Source organism: Desmodus rotundus, chromosome 7, assembly GCF_022682495.2.
Source record: "Desmodus rotundus isolate HL8 chromosome 7, HLdesRot8A.1, whole genome shotgun sequence".
NCBI lineage: Eukaryota > Metazoa > Chordata > Mammalia > Chiroptera > Phyllostomidae > Desmodus > Desmodus rotundus.
The window spans coordinates 25,192,167-25,215,784 of NC_071393.1; the positions used below are offsets into that span (position 1 = coordinate 25,192,167).

The 23,618-nt window shown below is 45.6% G+C and overlaps 2 protein-coding genes across 15 annotated transcripts in view; both read right to left on the reverse strand.

Annotated features, from left to right (window-relative positions):
- NFRKB (nuclear factor related to kappaB binding protein) overlaps nucleotides 1-16,411 on the reverse strand; it is a 34,969-nt gene extending 18,558 nt beyond the window's left edge. For 2 of the 10 annotated variants that reach the window (XM_071221916.1, XM_045192695.3), the window contains exons 1-14: nucleotides 16,312-16,405; nucleotides 15,226-15,269; nucleotides 14,299-14,443; nucleotides 13,929-14,084; nucleotides 11,592-11,793; nucleotides 6,154-6,281; nucleotides 5,284-5,458; nucleotides 4,648-4,785; nucleotides 3,995-4,068; nucleotides 3,091-3,175; nucleotides 2,549-2,729; nucleotides 2,185-2,293; nucleotides 1,842-1,968; nucleotides 1,543-1,608 (exon numbers count right to left, since the gene is read on the reverse strand). In XM_071221916.1, the coding sequence (XP_071078017.1) occupies nucleotides 1,543-1,608; nucleotides 1,842-1,968; nucleotides 2,185-2,293; nucleotides 2,549-2,729; nucleotides 3,091-3,175; nucleotides 3,995-4,068; nucleotides 4,648-4,785; nucleotides 5,284-5,458; nucleotides 6,154-6,281; nucleotides 11,592-11,793; nucleotides 13,929-14,063 (1,420 nt within the window). In that variant the 5' untranslated portion in view covers nucleotides 14,064-14,084; nucleotides 14,299-14,443; nucleotides 15,226-15,269; nucleotides 16,312-16,405. Of the gene's footprint in view, nucleotides 1-1,542; nucleotides 1,609-1,841; nucleotides 1,969-2,184; nucleotides 2,294-2,548; nucleotides 2,730-3,090; nucleotides 3,176-3,994; nucleotides 4,069-4,647; nucleotides 4,786-5,283; nucleotides 5,459-6,153; nucleotides 6,282-11,591; nucleotides 11,794-13,928; nucleotides 14,085-14,288; nucleotides 14,444-15,225; nucleotides 15,362-16,311 lie in introns of all 10 variants that reach the window. The other 8 variants (XM_045192701.3, XM_045192694.3, XM_045192697.3 and 5 more) reach the window with 8 other exon arrangements.
- A 998-nt stretch (nucleotides 16,412-17,409) lies between these two features.
- PRDM10 (PR/SET domain 10) overlaps nucleotides 17,410-23,618 on the reverse strand; it is an 86,677-nt gene continuing 80,468 nt past the window's right edge. For 4 of the 5 annotated variants that reach the window (XM_024557281.4, XM_053928604.1, XM_053928603.1 and 1 more), the window contains 2 exons: nucleotides 22,855-22,958; nucleotides 17,410-20,820 (listed from right to left, as the gene is read on the reverse strand). In XM_024557281.4, coding sequence (XP_024413049.2) covers nucleotides 20,620-20,820; nucleotides 22,855-22,958 — 305 coding nt within the window. In that variant the 3' untranslated portion in view covers nucleotides 17,410-20,619. The remainder of the gene's footprint in view (nucleotides 20,821-22,854; nucleotides 22,959-23,618) is intronic. The other variant, XR_008427359.2, reaches the window with a different exon arrangement.

A 23,618-nucleotide genomic window follows, 5' to 3' on the forward strand; every position in this document is an offset into this window, starting at 1 on the left:
ACTCTCCCATTACTGGACTTCCAGGATTCAACCACCCGTGGCTTCCTCCTAACTCTGCAGTCACCTCCTCTCCCGACACTCGCCCACACAGCCTCCTCTGCCTCCATTTTCTCAAGGCTTCGTCCATTCTCCTCGTATAACACTTTCTCCCTATGCCTTTGACTTTCCATACCCTACATATGCCAACAACTCTCTACGCTCGAGTCTGGTGTGGAGTCTAAACCCGTGTATCCTATGCCTATTCAGTATCTCCACTTAAATGCCTCCAAGGCAGCTCAAACTCAGCAAACCCAAAACTAAGCTCATGCTACTCACCCTTACCGAAGTCGGGCCATCTTCCACAGCTGCCCCCCTCAATAAGTGACGCCTTCCTCTGCTAAATACAAATCTAGCGCAGGGAGGTTTGACCGCCCTCTTCCTTCACTCCCACATCAATTCACAACCAAGTCCTGCACTTTCCCCTCCTAAAACTTTCTTAAATTTAAATTCTTCCTCCCCAGGTCAGAAATGATTATCATCATCTCTACATAGGCCTGTGTGACCTTTTGGAACCGAGTCTTCCCAGGTACCACTGACCCACACTGCCCCCTCCATCTGGAATGCCGGTCCCTTCTGTCTGCCTGACTGCTTCCGAATCATCATCAATGTCTCTGCTCACATGCTCCCTCCCCAGGAAGGTCCTCCCTGACTTTGCAGGCTACACCAATGCCTCATTATAACGTCTATCCTTTCTGGTCCTTTCCCCTCGAAGAATGTATGGGTCTGGTAGTTCACGTGAATGACTATTTGTTCCCCAAACAAACCTTAAACCCCACGAGGGGAGCACACGGTCTGACACTTGCAAACCATCATATCCCCTAACACAGCACCTGACACCTAGGAGCTGAATAAATGCCATAAAAATGGATGAAGTCTGCTGCTTTCAGGGCCTTCTCCACGCATCTCCTCACGGACCGCCCGAGAGCGCAAAGAGAAGGTTACGAATTTCAATGTAAAATCCACACTGACTTTCCTCTTTATCACCGTCACCAGGTAACAGTCACCCAGTTACTACAACTTACACAGTAAGTGGAGCTTCATAAACTTAAAACAAAAATAGGAATCCTGTTCCTTATGAAGAGCTCATCCAGAGCTGTCCAACACCTTGTTGCACATCACCCTCGATTATGAAGCCCATTTTAGGAACGAAAAATAACTACACTATTATAAGTTAATCGAAAACCATAGGTACAATCAATATAAATACTGATTCTATTATAAAATGCCCCTGCGTATTTAAACGTAACCGCACCAGAGTGCACCGTAATAGAAGGGCTATTCCGTCTCAGCTTCAGTGAGCCCAGTCCAGTGGGGAGAGTGCAAGGGGTGAGATTCAGACCCCGAGTACCAAAGGGGCCTTTTACTGAGCAAAACAAGATTTAATATTGCTCTTTTCAACCTCCTACTGGACTACACTACTGAATGGAAGGCAAAAGAAGACTGAGGGAGGAAATGAGAGAATGAAAACCCAGTGTTATGTGTAGGTAATTATGAATTACTTACCAAGCAATTTCCACTGCTGGGTTTTCTCTTTGAATTCAACAAATGGAGAGAAACTGGAAGGTACAGCTGCAAGAAACGGAGGATACAAACAAGACACACAAGTCAGAGAGAGTGCTAAACTCAGAATAATGAACACCTCCGAGCTCTGAGATAACTTCTGAATGTTTCATGGTGTATCAGGACAGCAGAGACCTCCAAGGCAGGGCACTATGCAAAGCCATACCGGTTTTAGCCAGTAAAGCTGCAGTTCACTGACAAGGCGGCTGGGAGTACTGACCCTACAGAAAAAAGCTCCTTACCGCGGCTTTCTCCGGCAAGATACTGCAGGGCTGGCAACACCAACTCCGCCCAGTTGGGGGCGGCAGAGAACCAGCTATTGAGGGAGCTGGCTGGAGATGACTGCCAATCCAACACCCGCTCTTCTAGCTGCAGGAAAGGAGAGGCAGACCCAGTTAGAGTCCTGTGCCACACCAGCAATTCCATGGATGTGCCAGAGCAAGCTGGGGTCTATCTGTCCAGCGTGCCCAAGACAGAATGCAAGTTAGCTGCAGGCCTTGGGAGCAACCCAGAAGGCTGCAGAGCACTGAAAATTTCTACAGTTTGAAAACTCTGATGTACATCTGACTTTCCCTAAACTCTTACCACAGGAAGGCTAGACTGCCCCTCCAGCAGCAAGATCTCCAGTAGAAGAGAGAAAAAGCTGGAAGATATTTCATTGATTCCAAGGCAAGGCTTGAGGTCTTCAAGAGGCCTGAGGAAAGAAAAACGAGAGAATGAAAAAGACCCAAGAACACATCCCTAGGTTTCCCTGGTTTAGGCCTGCCCAGCCTCCTGTCAGTCATAAAAAAGTTCAGCGAAGGACCACACCACACACTTCCCCTAGCAGGACCCCCAGGACTCTGGGCTAGGGGTTCAACACAAACCGGTCCACTCGAAGCACCAGTACTGGGCACACCCTTTGGATTACCCTTTCACCCACGGGCAGTGACCTCTGCGGCCCACTCACTCCTCCTTGATAGCAGGCACTGCCAAGGGAGACGGGGCCTGCGAGAGAGGCGGCATCCCTTCAGCACCGCTTAGGGGCTCAGCCAGGTCCTCCGCCTCTGACTTGATCGTTTTTATCTTCTTCTTCTTCTTCTCGTCTTTTTCCTTAACCTTCTTCTTAAGGACAGCCAAGTCATATAGGGCTGGGAAGAAAAAGTAACACAAATCACAGAACTTCATTTTCTACATTAGGAAGTGAGAAGTTTCAGCTGCATATTATTTGCTCAGGTCCTAAAAGAAAGACAAGTCTCAAAAATAAGATTTGGTTTTTTTACCAAACCCAAAGAGTGATTTGCACATTAACTTTAACAGTTATTAAGGAGCCCATAATGATCTGCTGTTCTGACTTTATACTCACTATCTGCCTATAAACCCATAGAGGCAGTAACAAGAAAATGTTATCAGCAAGAAGAAAGCTGCGATTTCATTCATTTTCAACATGGAGGCGGGCTCAGGAAATTTACCACCACCAGGTGATGGCGCCCGAGAGCGGATGTCCTGTACCTGCTAGAGAACCTTTCCTGCCAGCGTTCACTCGAGTCATGATGTCATTGAGTGTCAGGTCCCCTGTGAAGAGGTCCGGGTGGTCCTAGAGTGACAGTCAAAGAGTTGTTATGGAGGCCCAAGTACAAAGCTCAAACCGCTGGGGTCTTGCCAATTTACCCAACAGATACGTAGACGTTACGTGCACTTAAGGAAATCAAGTTGAATTAAAATTATACAGGGATAAAAACTGTTCTTTGTAATGAGCCATAGGAGAACCCAGTTCCAACCTTTCTATTGTACAGCATTTACAGTTTACAAAGCTCTTTCGCATTCCTTATCTTATGTGATCTTCAAATAGTCTTGTTAAATACCATCTTTTAAAGTCTGAAAATGGGACTCAGAGAAATGAAGGGATCTGCCCACCACCACGGGGTAAGTGGAAAAGACAGGTGGAAAAGTCAGTTCTGACCTCTGCTACCGGACTCTCCCCAGCTCACCACTCTGCCCAAGGCAAACTGCCTTCTCTTCCCTGCGCTCTCTGGCTTGGCTGCACTGGAACTGCCTTGAGTCAGTGGAGTACCAGAAACAGTACAAAGGGGGAGGAGCCCTGCATCTCACTCAGCTCTGCCACTTACTGGCCACAGGGCCAAGGACAAGCTCCTTCGCCTCTCTGAGCTCTGGTAACATGGATATGATTCATATACCAGTCCTGAGTGAGGATTAAATCACACACTATGTTAAGCATGCCCTATAAAGTCGAAGCACGTGTCTTCTCACATCTCTGGGTCTCCTGTCCTCTCACAGCGAAAAGGAAAGGAAGCAGAAAGAAAGTTGTGACTATCTGTATCTTCCCTACAAAAGCCAACCCAGACATTTCAGACTGACAACCGCCAGTGACCACACCCCCTCTTCCCGGTCTTACTGGTTGGTGTTTCCGCTTCTCGTGGTGCTTCTTTAACATTATCTTCAGGTCATTGTCCCCCAGTTCTATTTTATCTGAGAGAAAATGAACCAGACCACAAAGACGAGGTCATTCACTCACATGATGCTGAAATGTAAAACCTCTCGGGTCACCTGGGATATTCCAAAGGAAGGTGTTTCTGAGTGTCCCTCTGACTGCTGCCCTACGAGCACCAACAGTCCTGACCCGGCCACAGGCCAACTCTTCAGTTTCTACACATCGGTCAGTTACAGTGACCTCAGTGACTCAGCCGCTCCTAAAACATACTAAAGGTTCTTAACTCTTCTGATTCCTAGCCCAATAAAATTCCTTCTCTAGTTTCACAGGCTCTGGTCACCCCTTTTGTTCTATTATCAAGCTGTCCCTTAGTATCACTATTTTGTTTTAAGATTCTGCTTTAGCCCAAAATACCAGCTGATCAGCTCCTAAGAAAAATTTTCAAAGCAAAAAAAGGAAGGAAAGCAGGCCTACCTACTTGTAAAAAGTGGAATTGTGCAAAAACTTCTCCAAATTCTCCCAGCAGGTAAATCCTAGTCCCCACCTCCCTCTGAGGGAGCTCTTGAGTCCCCCCTCCAGAATACCCAGAACATCCACAGCACCAGCCGAGTTCTCACCTGCAGTCTTCATATCCGTGGTTGAAAGTGTGGGCACCACCCTCAGGGGCACTGCAGGGCTAGGAGAACGCGCTGGAGAGCTCGGAAGCCAAGAGCTGAGATCTTCAAAAGAAAATTTTTCTTCTAAGTCCAATATGGCTGTGGACTCCAATAGGGGAGATTGGGTAAGAGGCCATTTGGGTTCAACAAGGGTAAGCCAACAACATGGAGGCCAGCATTCCACCATTCCTTTCTGACCCTACGCGTTCGAACTGGAGCACACTCAGGTCGTTTAAACGGCTCTTCCAGGAGGAGAGGCTTCAGCAGAGCGACGGGGCCGCACTGCAGCAGGCCACCAGCCACCACTACTCTCCTGTGGGGAAAGCAGTTCTCTCAAGCAGCACAGCAGGACCTACTGCGGAGAGAGAGCCCTGCCACCCGGGGGTTCCTCTCACCTACGCAAGCGCCACCTCACCATCAAAGGTAAAAATGGCACATAGTCATGCCCTACCTAACAGCAAGGCCCGGCCTTCAGACAGACAGGTGGGATGGCTTCTCCCCTGGGGAGCCAGACGGCTACCACTGGCTCCAACCACACGACAAGCTGCCGGTGCAAATCCAGTGCCTCGGCTACCCCACGTGCCTGAGGCCACTCACCCTCTTCATCAGATGACGGGGCTGTGTCCCCACATTCCTCCTTCACTTCCCTCAAGATCTTCAAGTAGCGCTGCTGGGTCCGCCGCTCCCGCTCCTCAGCTGTGCGGGACGGTGAAGGGCGCTTCTGCCGGAAGGAAAGGACCGGGCCGCTCCGACGGGCCCTTTCCAGAAGGTTCTGGGCAGAGACCAGAGAGGGAACACATCATCATCGGAAGCCTGGTCTGGTACATTCGCGAAGTCTGCATTTTCTTGTCTTCTTTGTTTAACAAGCTCAACTCTCTCCCTCTCGATCACAAAGAGAGATACACGTATGAGTACGCCAAATAAAAATGGCCAATTTTGACTATTACATGGGAGAAGTTATAAAACTGAGTGTTGAACCGCTCTACCGAAAATGAATACCCATTACATTCAGTACTAGACACCCACATATCTCCTCACCGAAGCTTAAACCACTCAGAGCCGAACAGCTCTGGGCCGGCCCGGGGCCGCTGAGCCTGGGGCGCTGCCTGCCTGTCGGGTCACCCGGAGGCCCACGTGCGCTCGCGCATCCATTCCTGAGCAGCTGCTTCTCTTACTAAAGCCACGATGGCCCTGAAAGCCATTTGTCTGTCTTGGTAAATACTGAAGCCACAAGACTTCATCAAGTCCAGGAGGTCCCTTCTTATTACTGTATTAACAAATCTGAAATCAGGGTCCGTCTTAAACCGGATCATGAGATAGGATGACAGCTGAATTGTGTCACGGCTCCATTGGCAGTGGTCTTTCCTCAGTGGCATCTTTGCTGTTTCGTGCCCGAGCCACTCCTTGTAGCCAGGGAAGCTGTGAGTTCACCGCCCACTCTCAGAGGCAGCTCCCAACATGGCTTACCCTGCGGGACGCCAGAATCTGCTTCAGCAGCCGGTGGAAATACTGCTGCTGCGAGCTGAGGTATCGCTTGTACTGAGACTTGAAGCACAGCTGCCGATACTTGACCACCTCAGGGTTAAAGTGTCCGTCTTAAAAAAAGAGGTACAACTGTATACACACCAGTCAACAAACATTTAATCTGCGCTTGAAGTGTGGTAAACTCTATAAACTGGAATACAGTATGGGGGGGCGGGGGACAACATCCACTTACATGGAGCCCGCAGTCCAGTGGGAGAAACAGCAAACAAACAGGTAAACAGATAAAGGATATTCAAATCTCTGAAGTTCTATAGGGAAATTACTTAAGAGAACGGTAAGGAGAATTGAATCCAGAAAGGGATCTCTACAGAATGATACATAAAATGAAGCCTGATTGAAGCAACTGTTGCAAAATATTGATGACTGATAAATAGAGGTGAAAATTACATGAATGTCCATTGTATTAGTTTTCAACTTTTCTGTATGGTTAAAAGTTTTTAAAATGGAAAACCAGGAGGGATGTAAGGAACATGGGAATTTGAAAAATAAGAAGTGACGATGGGGGAAAGGCGAAAGGAACCGTGTGCGCTGAAGTGGGCCTGGAAGCACGTCCCCACCTTAAACGTGTGGTGGCGAAAGCCGAGGCAGCCGTGGCTGAGGTGGCCCGAAACGACCTGGGAAGGTGGGCCGAGATCAAGCCTAAAAGGAACGTTTAGGCCATGGCACAGGTTTTACTGGAAGTGCAAGAGAAACAGTCTGAAGGGTCTGATGCAGGAGAGTGACGTGGCTGGGAGAGAAAATCTGCAGTAGTGGCCTAGGTGAGGACCATGGCTTGACGCAATGCTTTCCCTCCACTCAGTAAAGGCCAAGACCCCAAAGGTGGCCTGCAAGGCCCTTCGTGACCTGCCTCGTGCCACCCTGGCCTCATCTCCCACCACTTCCCTTTCCTCTCCTCTGTCCCCACTGGCCTCCCCGCTGTCTCCTGAACAGGCAGCCTGCCCTGCTTTTTCGAGGCCTTTGTATTGAAAGCTCCCTCTGCCTACAAAGCTTCCTATTAACACCCAATATTTTCATGGTTTATTCTTTCAGCCTTCGTGAAGTTTCTGTTCAGATGTCACCTCCCTGGAGAAGCCGTGCCCAAATACCACATCTAAAACAGTTCCTTCCCTGCACTCTAGTCCCACTCCCCTTATTCTCTGTTGCCCTTAAACTAACAAACACCACTTATTTATCACTTGTTTTTCTCTATTAGGATGTAAGATCACTACTCTATCTCCAGAACTCCAAAGAATGTCTGGCATGTATGAGCTGCTTAGTACATAGTGAAATGAATGGAAGCAGGGAGACTTGGGATACATTTCCGAAGGAGAAAGATCAGACCTGCCGACAGTTTGGATGCTGGGGCAGGAAGGGAGCAATGGAGAGGTCAGCTGAGCACAGTCCCTAGATCACTGAACATGAGCAGCTGATGCCACTGCCGGAGCCGGGGAGGTCTAAAAGAGGCCCGCTTTGGACACATTAGATTTGGGCAGGTAGGCTATGTTGAGAATCGAGAGGGAAAGACTGCGGAGCTCATCTCAGAAAGCTACAATAAGGGCTCAAAGCACAAGGTGTTCCTCTTTTTCTCCGACTGCCCTAATAGTGTCCAAGGTAACTAAGAGCTACAAACACTTAGAACAGTACCTGACACCTAACTGCCACTACCTAAGGGCCTTGCACATATTAACTCATTTAATCTTCCTAACAACCCCATAAGGAAGGCACTACTACGTCCTCATTTTACAGATAAGGAAATTGAGGCGCAGAGAAGTTAAATAACTTGCCAAGGCCACATAACTACCAAACGGGAAAGTCAGGTCCGACTGCAGGCAGCCCGGAACTCCCGAGCCCAGCTCTGCACCACCCATCACGCTGCCTGCCATAGGGAAGGGGGAAATCTGAGCTTCAAGAAACGGGCCAGGAGTTTAACGTGACTAATGCTGTTTGATGTACAGAAGTTGGACTGACGTTCTACTTCTTTGCCTCTGTGCTTCTTCGAAGTTACATTCCTTCACTCTTTAGTTTCCCTGACTTTCAGGCAGTCAATAAATGCTATACCTCTGTTAAAATAACATTTAGGCTACAGCCAGTTAAAGAAAATACTTAAATTATTAGTCATTAATAAATTAAAATAGATCATTAGAATTTGTTTCGGACATGTGGAGACGGGGCCCTGCAGTTACTCCACATGAGGGCAAACATTCCACAAAGTGGTGTTCTGAGCAGCTCACTCTGGCAGCCGTGTGACGGTGGCTGCTGAAGCAGCCCTAGCAAGAGTCATCCGTGAAGAGGTGGGGACTGCAAGTGGCAGCCTGGAAGTAGGGATGACACCTGAATGACAGTGACAGAAACTGTGAGTGGAAGAGGGGTTAGCAAAGAAAGGGGGATGGGGGTGTCAAAGACCCAGGAGGAAATCCAGGACAAGAAGGATCCCTGATGCAAAGGGGAGAGAAGTGTCAAGACGGAAGAAGTGGCCGAGGCATCAAACACTCAGAAGGTCAAGAAGAGACCTAAAGAGCATCTGCCGGTTTGGAAATTACATGCTCGTTAAAGAGACACAGAGTAGGGGAAAAACGCTTACTGAGACAACTGGTGAAATACAATGAACATGGACTACATATAACAATGTGTCGATGTTAAATTTCATATCAGATACAAAAAAATATTTCTCTATTTTCTATATTTTTTATATGATCATTTGTGGTTATGTAAGAGAATATTCTTGTTCTTCAGACATTAATACTGAAAAATTTAGGGGTGCTATGTCTGCAATACCCTCAAATGGTTCGGCGAAACTAATAATACAGTAGAACCCTGGTTCTCAAACTTGACTCGCTCCAGAAGGCTGTACGAGAAGTGATTTGTTCGGAAACCAAATCATTTTTTCCCATTAGAAATATAGGCCTCAGCAGGAAAGGGTTGTTGAGTCGAGAACATAAGTTTTATTTGACAACTGAGACACGTTTTTCTATGAACTTGTTCGAGACAGGAGACATTTGAGAACCAAGGTTTGACTATAACAGTGATAACATGTACAGTGAAGATGAGAGAAATGTGGTGGAATGTTAATAACTGGTGAACCTCATGAAAAGTATATGGGTGTCTGTTATACAGTCTTGTAATGTTTCTGTGGGTCTGAAATTTAAAATGAAAGATTAGAAGGGGGAAGCAGCGAGAGCAGGCCTTCGGGCCAGGAGGGAACAGCCACTGGGCTCAGGGCAGAACACCGAAAGGGGCAGCTCCAAACACCTTTCCGGGAGTCTGGAGATAAAGGGAAATGACAGAGGAAGGTGAAGGGGACAGATGGTGAAGGACTTCTGTGAGCATGAGACCCCTGAACACACCTATAGGCTGGAAAAGAGTGAGTGGAGTGAACATCCAAGCAGAGGACACAAGACAGAGGACAGGCAGCTGAGGAAACGAGGTCCCAGAAGCGGTGACAGACAGTAGGATCAAGCGCAGGGGTTAATGTTAAGCAGAAGGAAAAAAATCCTTCCCCTGAGACGAGTCAGACAGGTCAGAGCAGAAATGAACTAAGTAAGCTGAGGGGGAGGCAAAGGATCCTTTCCTTTATGAAATAGGAGGCAAGGGAGTTTGATAAGCATTTAGAACTTAAGGAAAAGGTGAATGTTTTAAAAAGAACCAGGAAAGATAACCAAACATACAAGAATACCAACAAGAAATGAGAGCTCACACCTGAAACTAATAAAATACTGTATGTTAACTGCAGTTAAAACAATTTTTCATTAAAAAAACAGCAACGATAGCTAAGACTGATAACCACAATAACCACAGTAATGCGACTGTCTTCAGCAACCGTGGGCTGAAATATGACACCGGACAGGGTGAAATATGCAGAAACTCCGGCCTTGACACTCCTTGTTTGTGTCCTTACCGGACTCTTACATCGTTCTGGGGGAAGATGACAGCAAAACAGACAGAGGTAACGTGACAGAAGGGCCCTGACACGGCTCCTCTAAAACCACGCAGGCCCCACTCGAAGAAATGGTTCATGCCAAGCGGAGACCCCTGGCTTCGGTGAAAAAGCCTCTGCCACCCTCAGAGGGGAATTCTTCTTTAAACTGATAACCCACCAAAGGAGAGAATGCTAATCTTAAACCCGTAAGAGTGAGGTTTGAACTGTATTTGCAGCTGCCAAGTTCTCCAGTTTAATAAAACTGAAGGAGACGCACTGTCCTGAGGGCCTCCTTCCAAAGCAGCTTCTCCGCAGGAAGGGGGAGGGGGAGGGGAAGAGGCTTCCTCTGCTCCTCTCTACGGGACAGAGAGAAAACTGTGACGTAAGAGTGGTTCCAAACCATTTCCAATCCCCAGTGTAACGACTGATTCGGGAAAAGAATCATTACCAGGTGCTAAAACCACTGAGTAAAACAAAGGCTTTTGGGAAATAAGAATATCCCATGGTCCCAAATGTATCACCCCACAGCGTGCTTCTGAATTACAAAGAAAACAAGGCACCCTCACAAACAGTAGGTCTGACAGACCTCACTCAAACAAGGGACCAAACACGGCATCACCAACGCCGGAAAGATGACATCACGTGGTTCCGAAATGATGGTGGAAAAGAAAGAACATTTCCCACACAGCATTCCAGGCAAAAATGTTTAACCACAATCTCACTGTGAGAAAATAAGAGGACAATTTCCCAGAAGGCAGGATGTTTTACAATTCAAGTGTCCTAGGCTCTTCAAAAATGTGTTTTAAAAGACGGGCGAAAAGGGTAGAGGGCACCAGACTCAGCTAGGAGACATGACCCTTGACTCAGTCTCGGACTCTAGAGGCGACTACAAAGGACATCTGGGAACAACTGAGAAAATCTGCACGTGGGGTGTTCTGTGATACTACTTGCTCAACCTAAAACGTCCCGGGTGCGACAACAGAGCGTGACCGCGGGGAGAATGTCCTTGGGAAGAGATGCATACACGCCGCAGTACTTGGCTGCAGTGGCGCGTTTTCTGCAGAAACATGTATGTGATTCAGACACATGCATACATCCAACACTCATGTGTGTAATAACGCAGATAGTAAGCTATTAAAATCTTCTAAACACTAGTCATACAGGTGCCTCTAAGATGTTGGTAATGTTTTATTTCTTAATCTGGGTGGTGGTTTTGCACAGCTGAGTTCATGTTATAATGAATCATCGGGCGATATACTTATGATTTATATATTTCTTATGTAAGTTAAAGATTTTATTAAAAAATAAAAGAATGTCCTAAGCATCACGTGTTGCACAAAACCACTCTGCAAGTCAATATCGGTACATACAAGTAAGTAGAATAAAACGAAGAAAGGCGTATTCGCCTAAGTGAATGTGTTCCCACCGTCCACCCCTCTCACAGACAGACTGCTGAGCTACACACCTCGGAAGAGCTTCTGGGCGATGTGCAGAGGGTTTCCAAAGCGGAAGTTCTCTCCAGTGAACAGGGCCAGCACGAGCTGACTTTGCTGCTCGGTGTTGTCTTCAGGAAAGCGAGGCAGAAACTGCCGGAGGTGCTCACGCTGAGAGTCACTCAGAACTTCTTCCCACGTGGAGAGGCTGACCACATCAAAGAATATCTCGGGCTAGAGAACGAGGAAAAGCAGGGGAAAAGCAAGGAAGAGAAAAACTAGGTCTTTTACTCAGTTTTTTGTGTATGAGTGGTAAAACAGACATGACATAAAATCTACCACCTTGTCCACTTTTACCTGTACGGTTCAGTGGCGTTAAGTCCATTCACGCTGTTAGGCAACCGTCACCACCATCCAAGTTTTAAGTTTTTGACACAAACTAAAATTCCACTGACCGCAACTCAATTCTCAAAACTGAGAGATTTGTAAAAACTACATACAAACCGAAGTCTTATACCAAACAGGAAACAGTAATCCGTTGGAAAATTATCTCAGTAGAGAGAATCCCACTTGGAAACCATTTCTGCCAGAAAGGGACATGAGGGCAGATGCTGGAGTTCAGCCTAAAGGGAGTCGCAGGGAAGAGTTAACCGGGGAGGAGAGGACCTGAGGAGCTGAGGTCACCTGCTGAGAGAGAAGCAGCAGGATGGAGTTGGCTTTCAACCAACAATTACATGCAGGACATCTTCTGCGTGCCATGCACTAAGACGAGGACTGCATACATACTGTCTGGAAGTGCGAAAAATTCAACATCGATTACCACGCAGTTTAAGAAGTTTCCCTACAAGCACACAGGAGAAGCACCCATCCCAGTCTTAAGGCTTCAGAGAACACCTACCCAAGGAAGTGACAGTTTAGACAACGAGGGACAAGGGAAAGAAAAAAAGATGGTGAGGAAAGAGGGTTAAAAACCCAAGAACAAGAAGAATTAAGGCAATGTGTGGCTGGCATGTGGACAGGGAGGGAGAGGCGAGGCAGCAGACGGTAGGAAGAGGAGCCAGCGCCCTGTAAGCCCTGTAAACACGTTAGGTACTTGTGACGTTACCCTAAGGACAATGGAGAGCCTCCAGAGGGTGTAAGGGGGAGACAACCTGGAAGTCCAGCCACCTTTTAGGCGTCTCCGCATGCGTGCACCAAAGCACCTCAGGCTCAGTGTCCAACATCTTCCCCTGCAAACCTAGTTTTGCTCACCACTGTATGCCCAGCATCTCAGAGGCTGGCATAAAGTAGGGTTTTAAAACAAGTGTTTGCTGACTGAATGACATAAGGAGGTTTCCTTCAAAGAGTATGCAGAGAAAACACGGAGGGACGAGGGACGTATCGCAACTTTAGTAGCGGTTACTTCCAGTGGGAGAAGGAACAAGGTAAGGGCAAAACGTTGGCTTTAATTTTATCTAATTTTTTTTAAAGGATTTTATTTGTTTAGTTTCAGAGAGAGGGAAGGGAGAGAAACATCGATTGGCTGCCTCTTGCACACGGCCCAACGGGGTCCCTGGCTCACAACCCAGGCAAGAATGTGCCCCGACCAGGAATCAAACAGCAACCTTTCACTTTGTGGGATGATGCTCCACCCACTAAGCCAGCCCCAAGGGTCAGGGCTAATTTTATCCAAAATGTTGGACATACTGTGAAAGAAAAATCTGAACCAAATATAAGTAAAAAAAAAAATTATCTCCTAAAATTGGAGGATGCACAGATGAATGTTTTACGATACTTTATACCTATCTTATGTTTGAAGTACAGCAAAATAAACAAGATAAACAAACATGTCTTAGCACACCTAGTGCCTTGCACATAGTAAGCACTTAATAAATGGTAGTCACCTTAATAATAATGCAATTAGAGCCTGCCCGTGAAAGTGGTCAAAAGCATGCTGATATACTATCCCAGGGCACATACTAATAATTGATTAGAGGGTTACCTTATAGACGCAGATAATACATTTGGGTTTGGTTCCTTGATTCACAATATGGGTAACCTTTTTAATGCAAACATACAAATAATTCTACTCTTAAAACCCAAAACTTCTTGTTAATTGCTGAAAATTATCATGTTAAAAACAGGGCTTTATAACATATTACCAAGTTATGTTGACACATTATTAATCATGCAGAATGTAGGTTATAATTTCTTCCTTAACCAGATGATTGAATAGACTACACACACACACACACACACACACACACACACAGAGATTCCTCTGGCCACAATGAAGAAAATGAAACGGAAAGGAGCACTGAAGACTGGAAAGGTTGGAGCAGTGGCTGTGGGGGCAGAGAGGAGACGTTGGTGGGGACGCAGCGACTTACATCCTCCAGGAGGTCCTCGGGCAGACTGACCCTGGTATCCCCCAGGAGGCAGTCCTCCATGATGCGTGTGCCGTGGCCATCTCCACATGGACCCAGTTCCAGGGGGTCTGTCAGCATGTGGTCCAAGGAATCCATTGTTTACGCTCCACAGGCAATCTAGACAAATACGCGCAGTCACACCGTAACAGGGAAAGGCACAAGTCCCAGGACCTGACTGACACCTCCAGAAACTGCTCTGGCCCAGAAAGTACTCAATCTCAAACCTGTTCCTAATACCTCATCCTCATGCCCCGACCACAGCTCAGCAGCTCTTTCTTCTCTCTCCCTTCCACCACCGCACTCTCCTCTGAACTCTCAAACCTGAGCAGACCTCTCGTTACTCAGCGTGCTTCTAGGGCAACTCCCAAATTCATAGAATTCCTTCTAGCTTCATCTCACACGTGAGCAAAATGAGGCTTCACAAACAGATCGGCAGAGTCCGTAATTTAGGACTTCCCAGGCCAATCACCTCTCCACTGTAACACAATTTAACAATTAATTGTTTTTAGCAATTAATTTTTTGTTCTTTCACAAAAGAAAATTTACTGAAAATCCACGTAGACTAATAAAGCTCAGCCACTAACAGTAGGTTATTTAATGGAAGCCTTTAAGCGCTAGGACTTTCTCATATCTCATTTAATCCATACAACTGTGCTAGACAGGGTTATTGTAACCGTTCTACAGATGTTAAAAGGCTCAAAGTAGACAAGTAAGTTGCCCAACCCCAGAGGCAGGACTGAAGTTCAGGTCTACCTGACTGCAAACCCATTTCCTAACTCTACACACAACACGTCATATATAAAATTCCAATTTAACGCACGAAAAGGGAGCATCTTAATATGACTTCATTAGTCCAAGTAAACTGCAAAGGCTCCAACAACCTGGCCACGACAACCAGTAAAGTCGTGACCGCCCACTGCAGCTGGTCCACCTCCTATTCATGCCCACACAAGCGTAATGCCATTTTTCTCCTTCCTGTAATAACTGAACACAGCTGGTCACCTGTAGAAAAGTACGTATGAGATCATTTCAGAGAGCGTTTCATAAAGCTGATGGCGAGAACCAGTCTAAAGCTGAGGCCACAGGTTTGAACACACTTAAAGGAAGAAGAGCTTAAACTCCATCACCCTAAGTCTCTATTTCCTATTCCTACTAAATGGGCTAACAAGCGCAGTAAAAAAATGGAAAGAAAATTACAGGTAACAGTCAAAACACCAAACTGCTCGTCTAATCGCAGTGACTTTGGCCAACATCTTACCTCACCAGGTGCCAGAGAAGGGGAGCTGGGCCAGTCCTGGATTCCTGCAATGAATAGTCTCTAGATGGGTGATAGTTTATACGGGGTAATGTGCTCATGTAACGTAGTTAATGTAATGCCTTCTCATTCGGAAACCCTCAAACATAAAGAGAAGATCTGTAAAACTACGACTAAGATAAGCATATTTCCACTAAATTATTTCTTCAAGTTATCTTGAAGAGATTTCAGATCTACGGACGATCGAGTCAGCTGGGTGCCCGCCAAGCAACTGCACCCCTTTCAGCGATGGTGAATTTACAATATCCTGGACATTCCCATGGCATTTATTTCACTAAATAACTGAAGCAGGTAAGAAAACACGTGACACAGGCGTTTCACATAAAACAGAAAACAAGGAAAAGCAACCTGATGCTCAGAGTGAAGTCCTTCTAAAAGAACTGACACAGAACAGGGTCACGGCTGCAAAGCCAGTGCTCTCTACCTGACTCCTCGGAAGATCACCTACCTCCGCTTCCCAACTCGCTCACAAGCGTCTTCAACTCAGGGATGTGGAGCTAAATTTCATCTTATTTAAGTGGTAACCTTTGCCCTGCTACTATTCTGGACAGGCTGTCCAAATACAAAAAGCGGAGCTGCCAGAAGGTTGGAACCCCGGAAGCCAAGGAGTTCTAAGTCTTGTGGCTGCGGGACCTCTTTTCTAGACCAAGCAGACCTCCCCCAATGGCTTTTCCACTGCACCTGGGCTAACCTTTCCTCCAGGACCCTCCCGCCAAAAGAAGCTATGTCCTAGGCTCCCTCCGGAGCAACCCCTCGCTCCAAATCCGTCGCCAGCGGCAAAGTCAACCCCGTCCCAGCCCAAGGCCCGGGTCTCGCCCCTCCAAACTGCACCTCAGCGCCCCGGGCCCCTCCCCCACACCACACCTAACCCTAACCCTAACCCCCACCCACCCGGGCCACCCAGCTCCCACAGGCCCACTCTCCTGCCCCGAGCCTATCGGCGCAGCGACCCTCGGGAAACCGAGCCGCTCCCTCCCTCCGCTCCCCGGCAACAACTTAACCCTTTAGCCGCCTAGGGCCCGCCCTCACCGCTTCCAAAGGCGCGGGTCTCGCAGCCCACAGCACTCCCCGACCCGCGGGCTCCTCGGACGCGCTCGCTCCCGCACGGCGTCTCTGTGCGTGCACGCTCCGGGCTTGGACGATGGGAAGGGTGGGGCCTGGAAAATGCCGGGGGCGGGGCTGCGCTGGGCGGGGCCTGGAGTGGCGCGGCGCAGGGCGGGGCCAGAGGGTACCCGCGGGAAGGGGCTGGGGGGTCGAGAGGCTCTACAGCTCACGCGGGTGGGTTAAGGGATGCAATTTACAATCGGCTTTAAGATCTCAGCAGGTCTAGAAGTTTCCGGAGGTTGGAGACGGTGTCGGTAATTTTTACTTGGCCGCGAACCGAGGCTCCAAAACCCGAGTGACTGAATGCAATTTTATTAGGTGAGGCTAGCAGAGAGCATACCCCGCTCCAGACACTGTGCTAAGCACTTTCTATCCACTATCTTTGCACTACAGCTGTATTTTTTTTTAGTACTGTGCACTATTAGTTCCCGTTTTATAGTTGAGGAAACAGCGGTTTCTCGAGTTTTATTGAGGAGTACGCGGACTCCATCCTAAGCCCCAGTGTGTCCCCATTTCTCTCAGGTTCCTGGGCCCTAGATGTTCGAAAAAGTACATACAACGAAGAAATACATTTTAAATTAAACTGAATACGTTCCTCTACGTCCCTTTCTTCCTATTCACTGGCTCTTAGAACGGCTTCAGACTGCACAGCGACTCTCACTAGTGGTGCAGAGAGCATCCTCAGTTCTTGACTTGGATGCACCTACGTCAGAGAAGCTGGAGGGCCCCCTAAATGTCCCTCCCTGGTTGGAAAATAGTGGCTTCCAAATAAAGCCCCATCTCTGCTCCCCTGCTGGCTGCAAGCCTACTCTTAGTTCCTGGTAGAAAGTTGGTAGGTTCTTCAATTAGAAATCACCAAGTGAACGAGCAGAACAACATCATTCCACAGTCATAAATTCTCTCACTTGGAGTCTCAGACCAGACTAGAGTGAATCAAAGAGTCAAAACACTGTAGCTTGTAATAGTGAAAAAGTAACAATCTCGGTAGTTCTTGTAGCTTCACACATACTAACAAGGAAGAAGTTTATTTAAAAAAATATTTATTAATTTTTACACCTGCTGAGTAGCACAAGACTATTAACACTATAACTCACTGAATGTACATTAAATGTTCACATTTAAATAACAGGATAGGGTCAACATTTTCAACTCATGGGTCAGCTAGCTTTAGCATCTCATGAAGTGCTTTTTTGCCCTAAGAGTTTTTCAAAAGGTAATTGGAAATCAGAAAACAATTCAAGATCAAAACAATAGCTTTCTCCAGAGTTAACAGGAGTTTTTCATGATAAAATGTCTATTACATGGGCACAAATCAAACAATAAAAATGTTAAATCTATATGTAACTCCAAAATTTTCACACCGCACTGATTGCAGTCTACAGTGCCAGTGTGTCTTAGGAAAGGAAACATTTTAAACATTGGCTGCGTACATTTTTCCCCCCAAATGGAGTCTTCAGGTGGCTTATAATCTGCCATCTCTTCAGATCCAAGTCCTTCTGAAAATGGGTTCCCTTGGACAAGTGTGACCTGATGTTACAGCAGCGTCATTTGGCCTGACTGCCACGCGCATCTCTGGCGGGTAACATACCAGTTGGTTTTAGAGGCTTTACTTCTTCCACATAAGGACAAAAAGAAAGAAAGAAAGAAAAAACAAACTTAGATGGGAAAGAGACAAAGAGGTCCTTCCACATTTCCTTCTGTGTATTTTAAAACTTGAAATAACCGGCATAAAATGAACATTCCATTCAGTGATAGTTTTCTATTTTAATCAATGTTGCTCCTGAGGGGAGGGGAGGTGCCTCGCTGATTCAAATTAAAAAGGACCCAAGAGGGCCAAATTTAAGGTATAAAAACTAAACTGGATCTTTGTGAAAGACTAGTATTCTTCACCTAGCAGGTCTTTCTAGACTGGACCCTAGGTAATTTACAGTCATTACAACGTGGGACTTGTCGACCCAGAATCTCTATTTGTGATTCAGAGTCAATTTTTTCTGTTGAAAACACTGACATGACCTCTTTGTTACCAAAGATATAGAGTCCATTTTCAGATTCTACACATTTCCCAAGCAACTTTCTCATCTTGTCTTGGGCCCCAAATTTTCAGGATAACTAAATGAATGAGGTCTTAGAAATAAAGTGTGAAATCTACATATTAGTAAAGTTATTTCAATAGAATGGTTTACTTTTCAGAAAGGTTATCTTTACCATAAAGAAGCTACTATCCTTAATTTATAGAACCAGTTTTTACCCAGAAATGTAAATAAAATAAATTAGTGACTTCATTTGAAATTTAAGTTAGGTCTTTCTGTCCTGGAGTGATAAATTCTACCATCAGTAATTATTCTAAAAGTGTGTTAGTATATCACAAAAAGTTGTTATACATACTGATCTCTGCAATGTTTTATGTGAACAATTGGAATGTACAGTAAAAAGGAGGGAGATGTTTTCCCCACTGAATTCATAGCTATCAAAGTGGAATACATATAAGCAAAACTATCACCAAGGCAGATCTTTTTCCTTTCCCTACTAACAGTGTAATATTCATAAGGATTGGATTTCTTCCAGATCCCTTAACGGAGCGATTTTCAACTGGTGTGCCGTAAGAAGTTTTAAAACATGCAATACCTGACCATTTAGTCTGGGACACTGATCTTTTTCCCCGTAGGCTGTCAAATTAAAAAGTGACAACAGTCAACACAACAGTAGCTGTCTGGTGCAAATGCCCTGTCTTGAAGCATAAATACACATATAGGTTGTATAATAATGAGTTGCAGGCTTATTGGTCACATGGCATAATAAGGTTGCATCTGATTGGCTAATTCTTGGTACTAGAAATCCTTATATACAATTATAGGCACCTGATTTTTTAAAAAGTCACTTTGGAGCAAAAGGGTAGGTAATTACTTTTTTTGTGGTAAATCAATCAAAATTATACCTATTTTTTGCCAAATTGGCAAAAAAAGGTATTTTTTGGTGAGCCGCAGAATTTTAGGGATTAGTTTATGTGTGCCCTGAGATGAAAAAGGTTGAAAATCTCTGCCTTAACACGCTGCAAATGGTCCCCATGTTCTTATTTTCCCCTAAGTGTGAAGTTGGTCATACCAAAGGTCCAGATGAGTTGCAGTATGTTTCAGGTAAAAGTGGTAAGAAATAAGGAGGGCCACCTTCCCATCCAACCTTGAAGAATGTTCATTTTAAGAAAGCATCAGAAATTCTAAAATACACTGAATGCTGTGAGTGAGGACTGAATGTACACTGGGGGAGAGAAAGGAATTCATCCTTTACCAATGACTGGCGAAGGGGTCCTGCAAGGCAGGCAAGGTTTCAGTGCTTTCTACTTCATATGTCCATATATTGTCTCAGTAATTTTACTTGGTACCGACGTCACCAATATGTCCTACACAACCACCCCAGAGAAGGGTTGGCAAAGCTTTACTGGAGGAGTTTCAATTCGGCCGACAACAAGCAACCTTTTCTTGTACAGGGAGCCCACCGTGTGGAATAGTAAAGATCTATTAGTGAGATCCAGCAGGACATGGCATTCTGACCTTATCTGCTGAGGGCCAGTACCTGTACTACCAATAGCCTGACATGATTTTTTTCATTAAAAAAGGAAAGTTTGTTTTTTTTTTAAATCAGCAATAAGAAAAATTGAGATGACAGTTTTTCTTCAGAGCATCACTGTCAACCCTGTGTTTCATCATTGTTCTCTTCATATTCAATAGGCTCCCTTGTTAAATCACGGCCAACTCAGAAGATGAAGCAGTTCTGACCTAACGCACGCCCGTAAAACGCCCCTTCTCCTTTGGCGCCACAGCTTGGAATCAAGTCCAGTGGCCATGGACTCATCACATCCTTTCTCCGCCTTTGGTACAAACACGATACACCACTTCATAGTTCCACAAAGGAAAAGTAAGGCTTATCGATGTGTTTAAAAAAACAAAAACAAAAACAAAACTCAAGAGCAAGGCGAAGTTTCTCCATCTTGAAATCTACTTTCCACTGAAAGAGCTCCATTCCATGACAGAAACTCCTAGGGTTTGAAGAGTCCTTTTGGTGAAGATGACTTCGATAAAATAAGCCACAGTGGTTGTATGAGCATCAAAACCGGTACCTCCAAACTCTTGAGTGAATGATAAATCTTAAAAAAGAGTTACAAGTGTCAGAAGCTTTCCAATTTATAAATGAGAGAAGACATGATGTGACTGCTTGATTCCAGCTCGAGGATGGAAATTAAGGTTTAGTGATATGCACTTCCCTGCTCCCATTCCCGTTGGTGGTGGTTGTAATGATGTACTGTGTGGGTGGCTGTTGGCTGGTGGTCTGGGGGTCCAAGTCACTGTGCGCAGCTGCCTGAACCTGGACTCCCCCAGAGAGGGCAGAAGCTTGCTTGTCCTCCAGCTCTGGTTGGCTCTCTGATAACACATAATGACCCTGGAGCAGAAAGAAAGATCTTTAGACATCTGAGGCTTAATGGGGGACAGGGAGTCTAGAGGGCTGGAACAGGCAGTATGTAAAGGAATATTACAAGGGGAAGCTAAAATAGGCACCTGTGGGAGATGCCTTACCACAGTGTTTTAGAGAGAATGGACCAGTCACAGTAATTGACTACAAAGGAAATTTAAGGGAACACCTTAGTTGTTCTACTGAAACGTATAGTGAAGAACGTCACGTACAGAAATTTGCATCACGATGGTAACCTACAGGGCAAAAGAAACATTTGCTATTGTGCTACTCCTTAGAATTTAGCTTCCTAAAGTAGGATTGCTATCAGTCCACTAAATTTTAAGATTAATATAAAATGGATCAAAGGAGAGTTATTATCTAAAGTCTCATTAAAGAGGCAGAACAGCCCTCAAGACAAGTAGTCAAGATCAATTGTTCCCAGACTTCAGAATTTTAAACACCAGCAAAATTAAAAGTAATGATCAATGGTTCCAAATTTTATTCTGCCAAGCAAAGTCATTTTTGAAATGCTACTGTCAAATAAGAGATATTTTAACACTCAAAAGCATAGGAAGAACACAATCTTAGGATAAAGTCCCTTACACATTGAATAAATTTAGCTTTATGAAAATATATGCTGCCTTTGTATTTCCTCCTTTTTCCCCTGACCATGATATCTGACTCACAGACTGCAGCTAGCTATAGCCCCATGTTAACATTTTAAAGACAGCATGTGTTGGGCAGAAGGGGAATTGGTTGGCTACTAGACAGAACAAAAGAAGTCACAGAGGAAAACGCAAGCATTGGCCTTTCCAAGCACTGTCCAGAAAAAAGGCCATAGGCAAATACCTATTTTATCTCAGGCCCTAGGCTCATCAATCAACTCTGATTGTGACTTGCTGTCCCATGTGGCTCTTTCTTCAGCAGGAGGGAGCTGGTCCTCAGCCTAGGGCACACGGACCCCTAGGTGGTCCATAACTGGGCTTCTGAGAGTCTATGAACCCCCCCCAAAAAGTACATTACATTTGTGTGTATGTGCATTGTGGCAGGGGGAGGGGAACACCCTTGGCTATCATCAGGTTCCCAAATGAGTTCCTGGCCAAAAAATGGTAGTCAGTGGGTCCCACAGACAGCAAAAATTTCATTGATTATACTATTTTACACTAGTTATTGTTTTCATTGACAGCAGTGTTATTCAGGACATACACATAGCTCCAAATCTAGTTAATATGAGTTTGGATGCTAAAAAATGAGCTCTCAGTATGCCTTGGGGGAAAAAGTCAGGTTTTGACACCACCAGGCTCGCCTGGTACTCTTTGAAGCCTCTTGTGAAACAATCTTCCCCTGGGAACATCCTGATATTCCCATCCACTTAAGAGTAATTTTCACTTAAATTCACATACTCTGTCTCCTAATAACACAGAGGCAGGTCAGAAGGAACCAGGGAAGATAAAAACAGAGGCTGCAGTTATACTCCACATTGACCTGCCTAACCTAAATATCGTAAAATGATGTATGGTAATGTTCCTCACCTTGGGGTAGCTGAACTGTTTAAAGTGGTTTGAAGGAGCCCCTAACAGTTTGGTTCTGCCATTCTCGCCCAACCCAAGTTGATAACCAACAGTAGTGAAGACTCACATACATTCCAAGAAGCACATAAAAAGGTGATCAATTACAAATTTATATGTATATGGACCCAGGAGGTTCACTATAGTTATTCATGGATGGGTATTTATCGAGCATTTACTATAGCCCAGCCTCCTATGCAAGGCACTGAGAATAGAGAGATAAAGACAAGATGACCCAGCTTTCAAGAAATTCATCATCGACGGGGAAAAGACAGACGGTAAACCAATAATTAAAATAAACTGCAATAAGGGATATAATATAGCTCCGCGAGTTGTTATGGGCACACAGGGGAGGCGCTTCTCACTCCGACGTCGGCAGCTGGGGAGAAGGCAGGGGAGGGCAGACGGGTGCAGTGGGGTGGACAGGAAAACCCTCGCGAGCAGCACGGCTTACCGGAGTGACGGCCTTCACTTGGCCAGTGGTGACAGGAGTGGCCACACCACTATCGGTAATCACAAACTGTCCTGGCGGAAGTGTCATCATTTGGATTTCAGATGCTGAAAAACAGGAAATAAGCCCATTTCAGCGGTCTCAGATTTTAATACGAGTTGTAGACCAGTGACCGCATTCCCCACTGAGACACAGTCGTGGGTTTGTTTGCTGGGAGGGTCCTGTGATGATGTGATTTCTTGGCGTAATAAAAGCATCTCTGGTAAGAACTGGTCACATGAGGTTAGGAGAGTTACCAAATATCAAAAACAATCCATGTGTCTCCCTCAAATGCAGCTTCTGAATACCCATAAAGACAGACATTCAACAAGGTTTTAAAACATTGAAGTAAGATACAAAAACTTACCTGTTAGTTTAATATTTTTATCTTTTATATTCACATTAGAATTAGTGGCACGAAGAATCCACTATTGCCTAGCAACCACAGATTGACCTAACTTGAGTTTTATTTCACCACCAGTCTTATTAGGGCAAATTAAAAACAAAGTTCACCAAAGCACCCAGTTGAGTCTCTAAATAATATTTTTGTACTTAGGGACCAGAAGCTTCCTGGGAAAATGGCTGATTCTAGAGCTGGGGCAGAAAACATAGCATATGAACCTAGAACATGGTGTCACACCAGCACGCAAGATGCTATAGAAGACTACAGGGTCATGTAGGAAAAAACACAGGAGCCAACCCGAAGATGCTCCTATTAGCTAAAGACG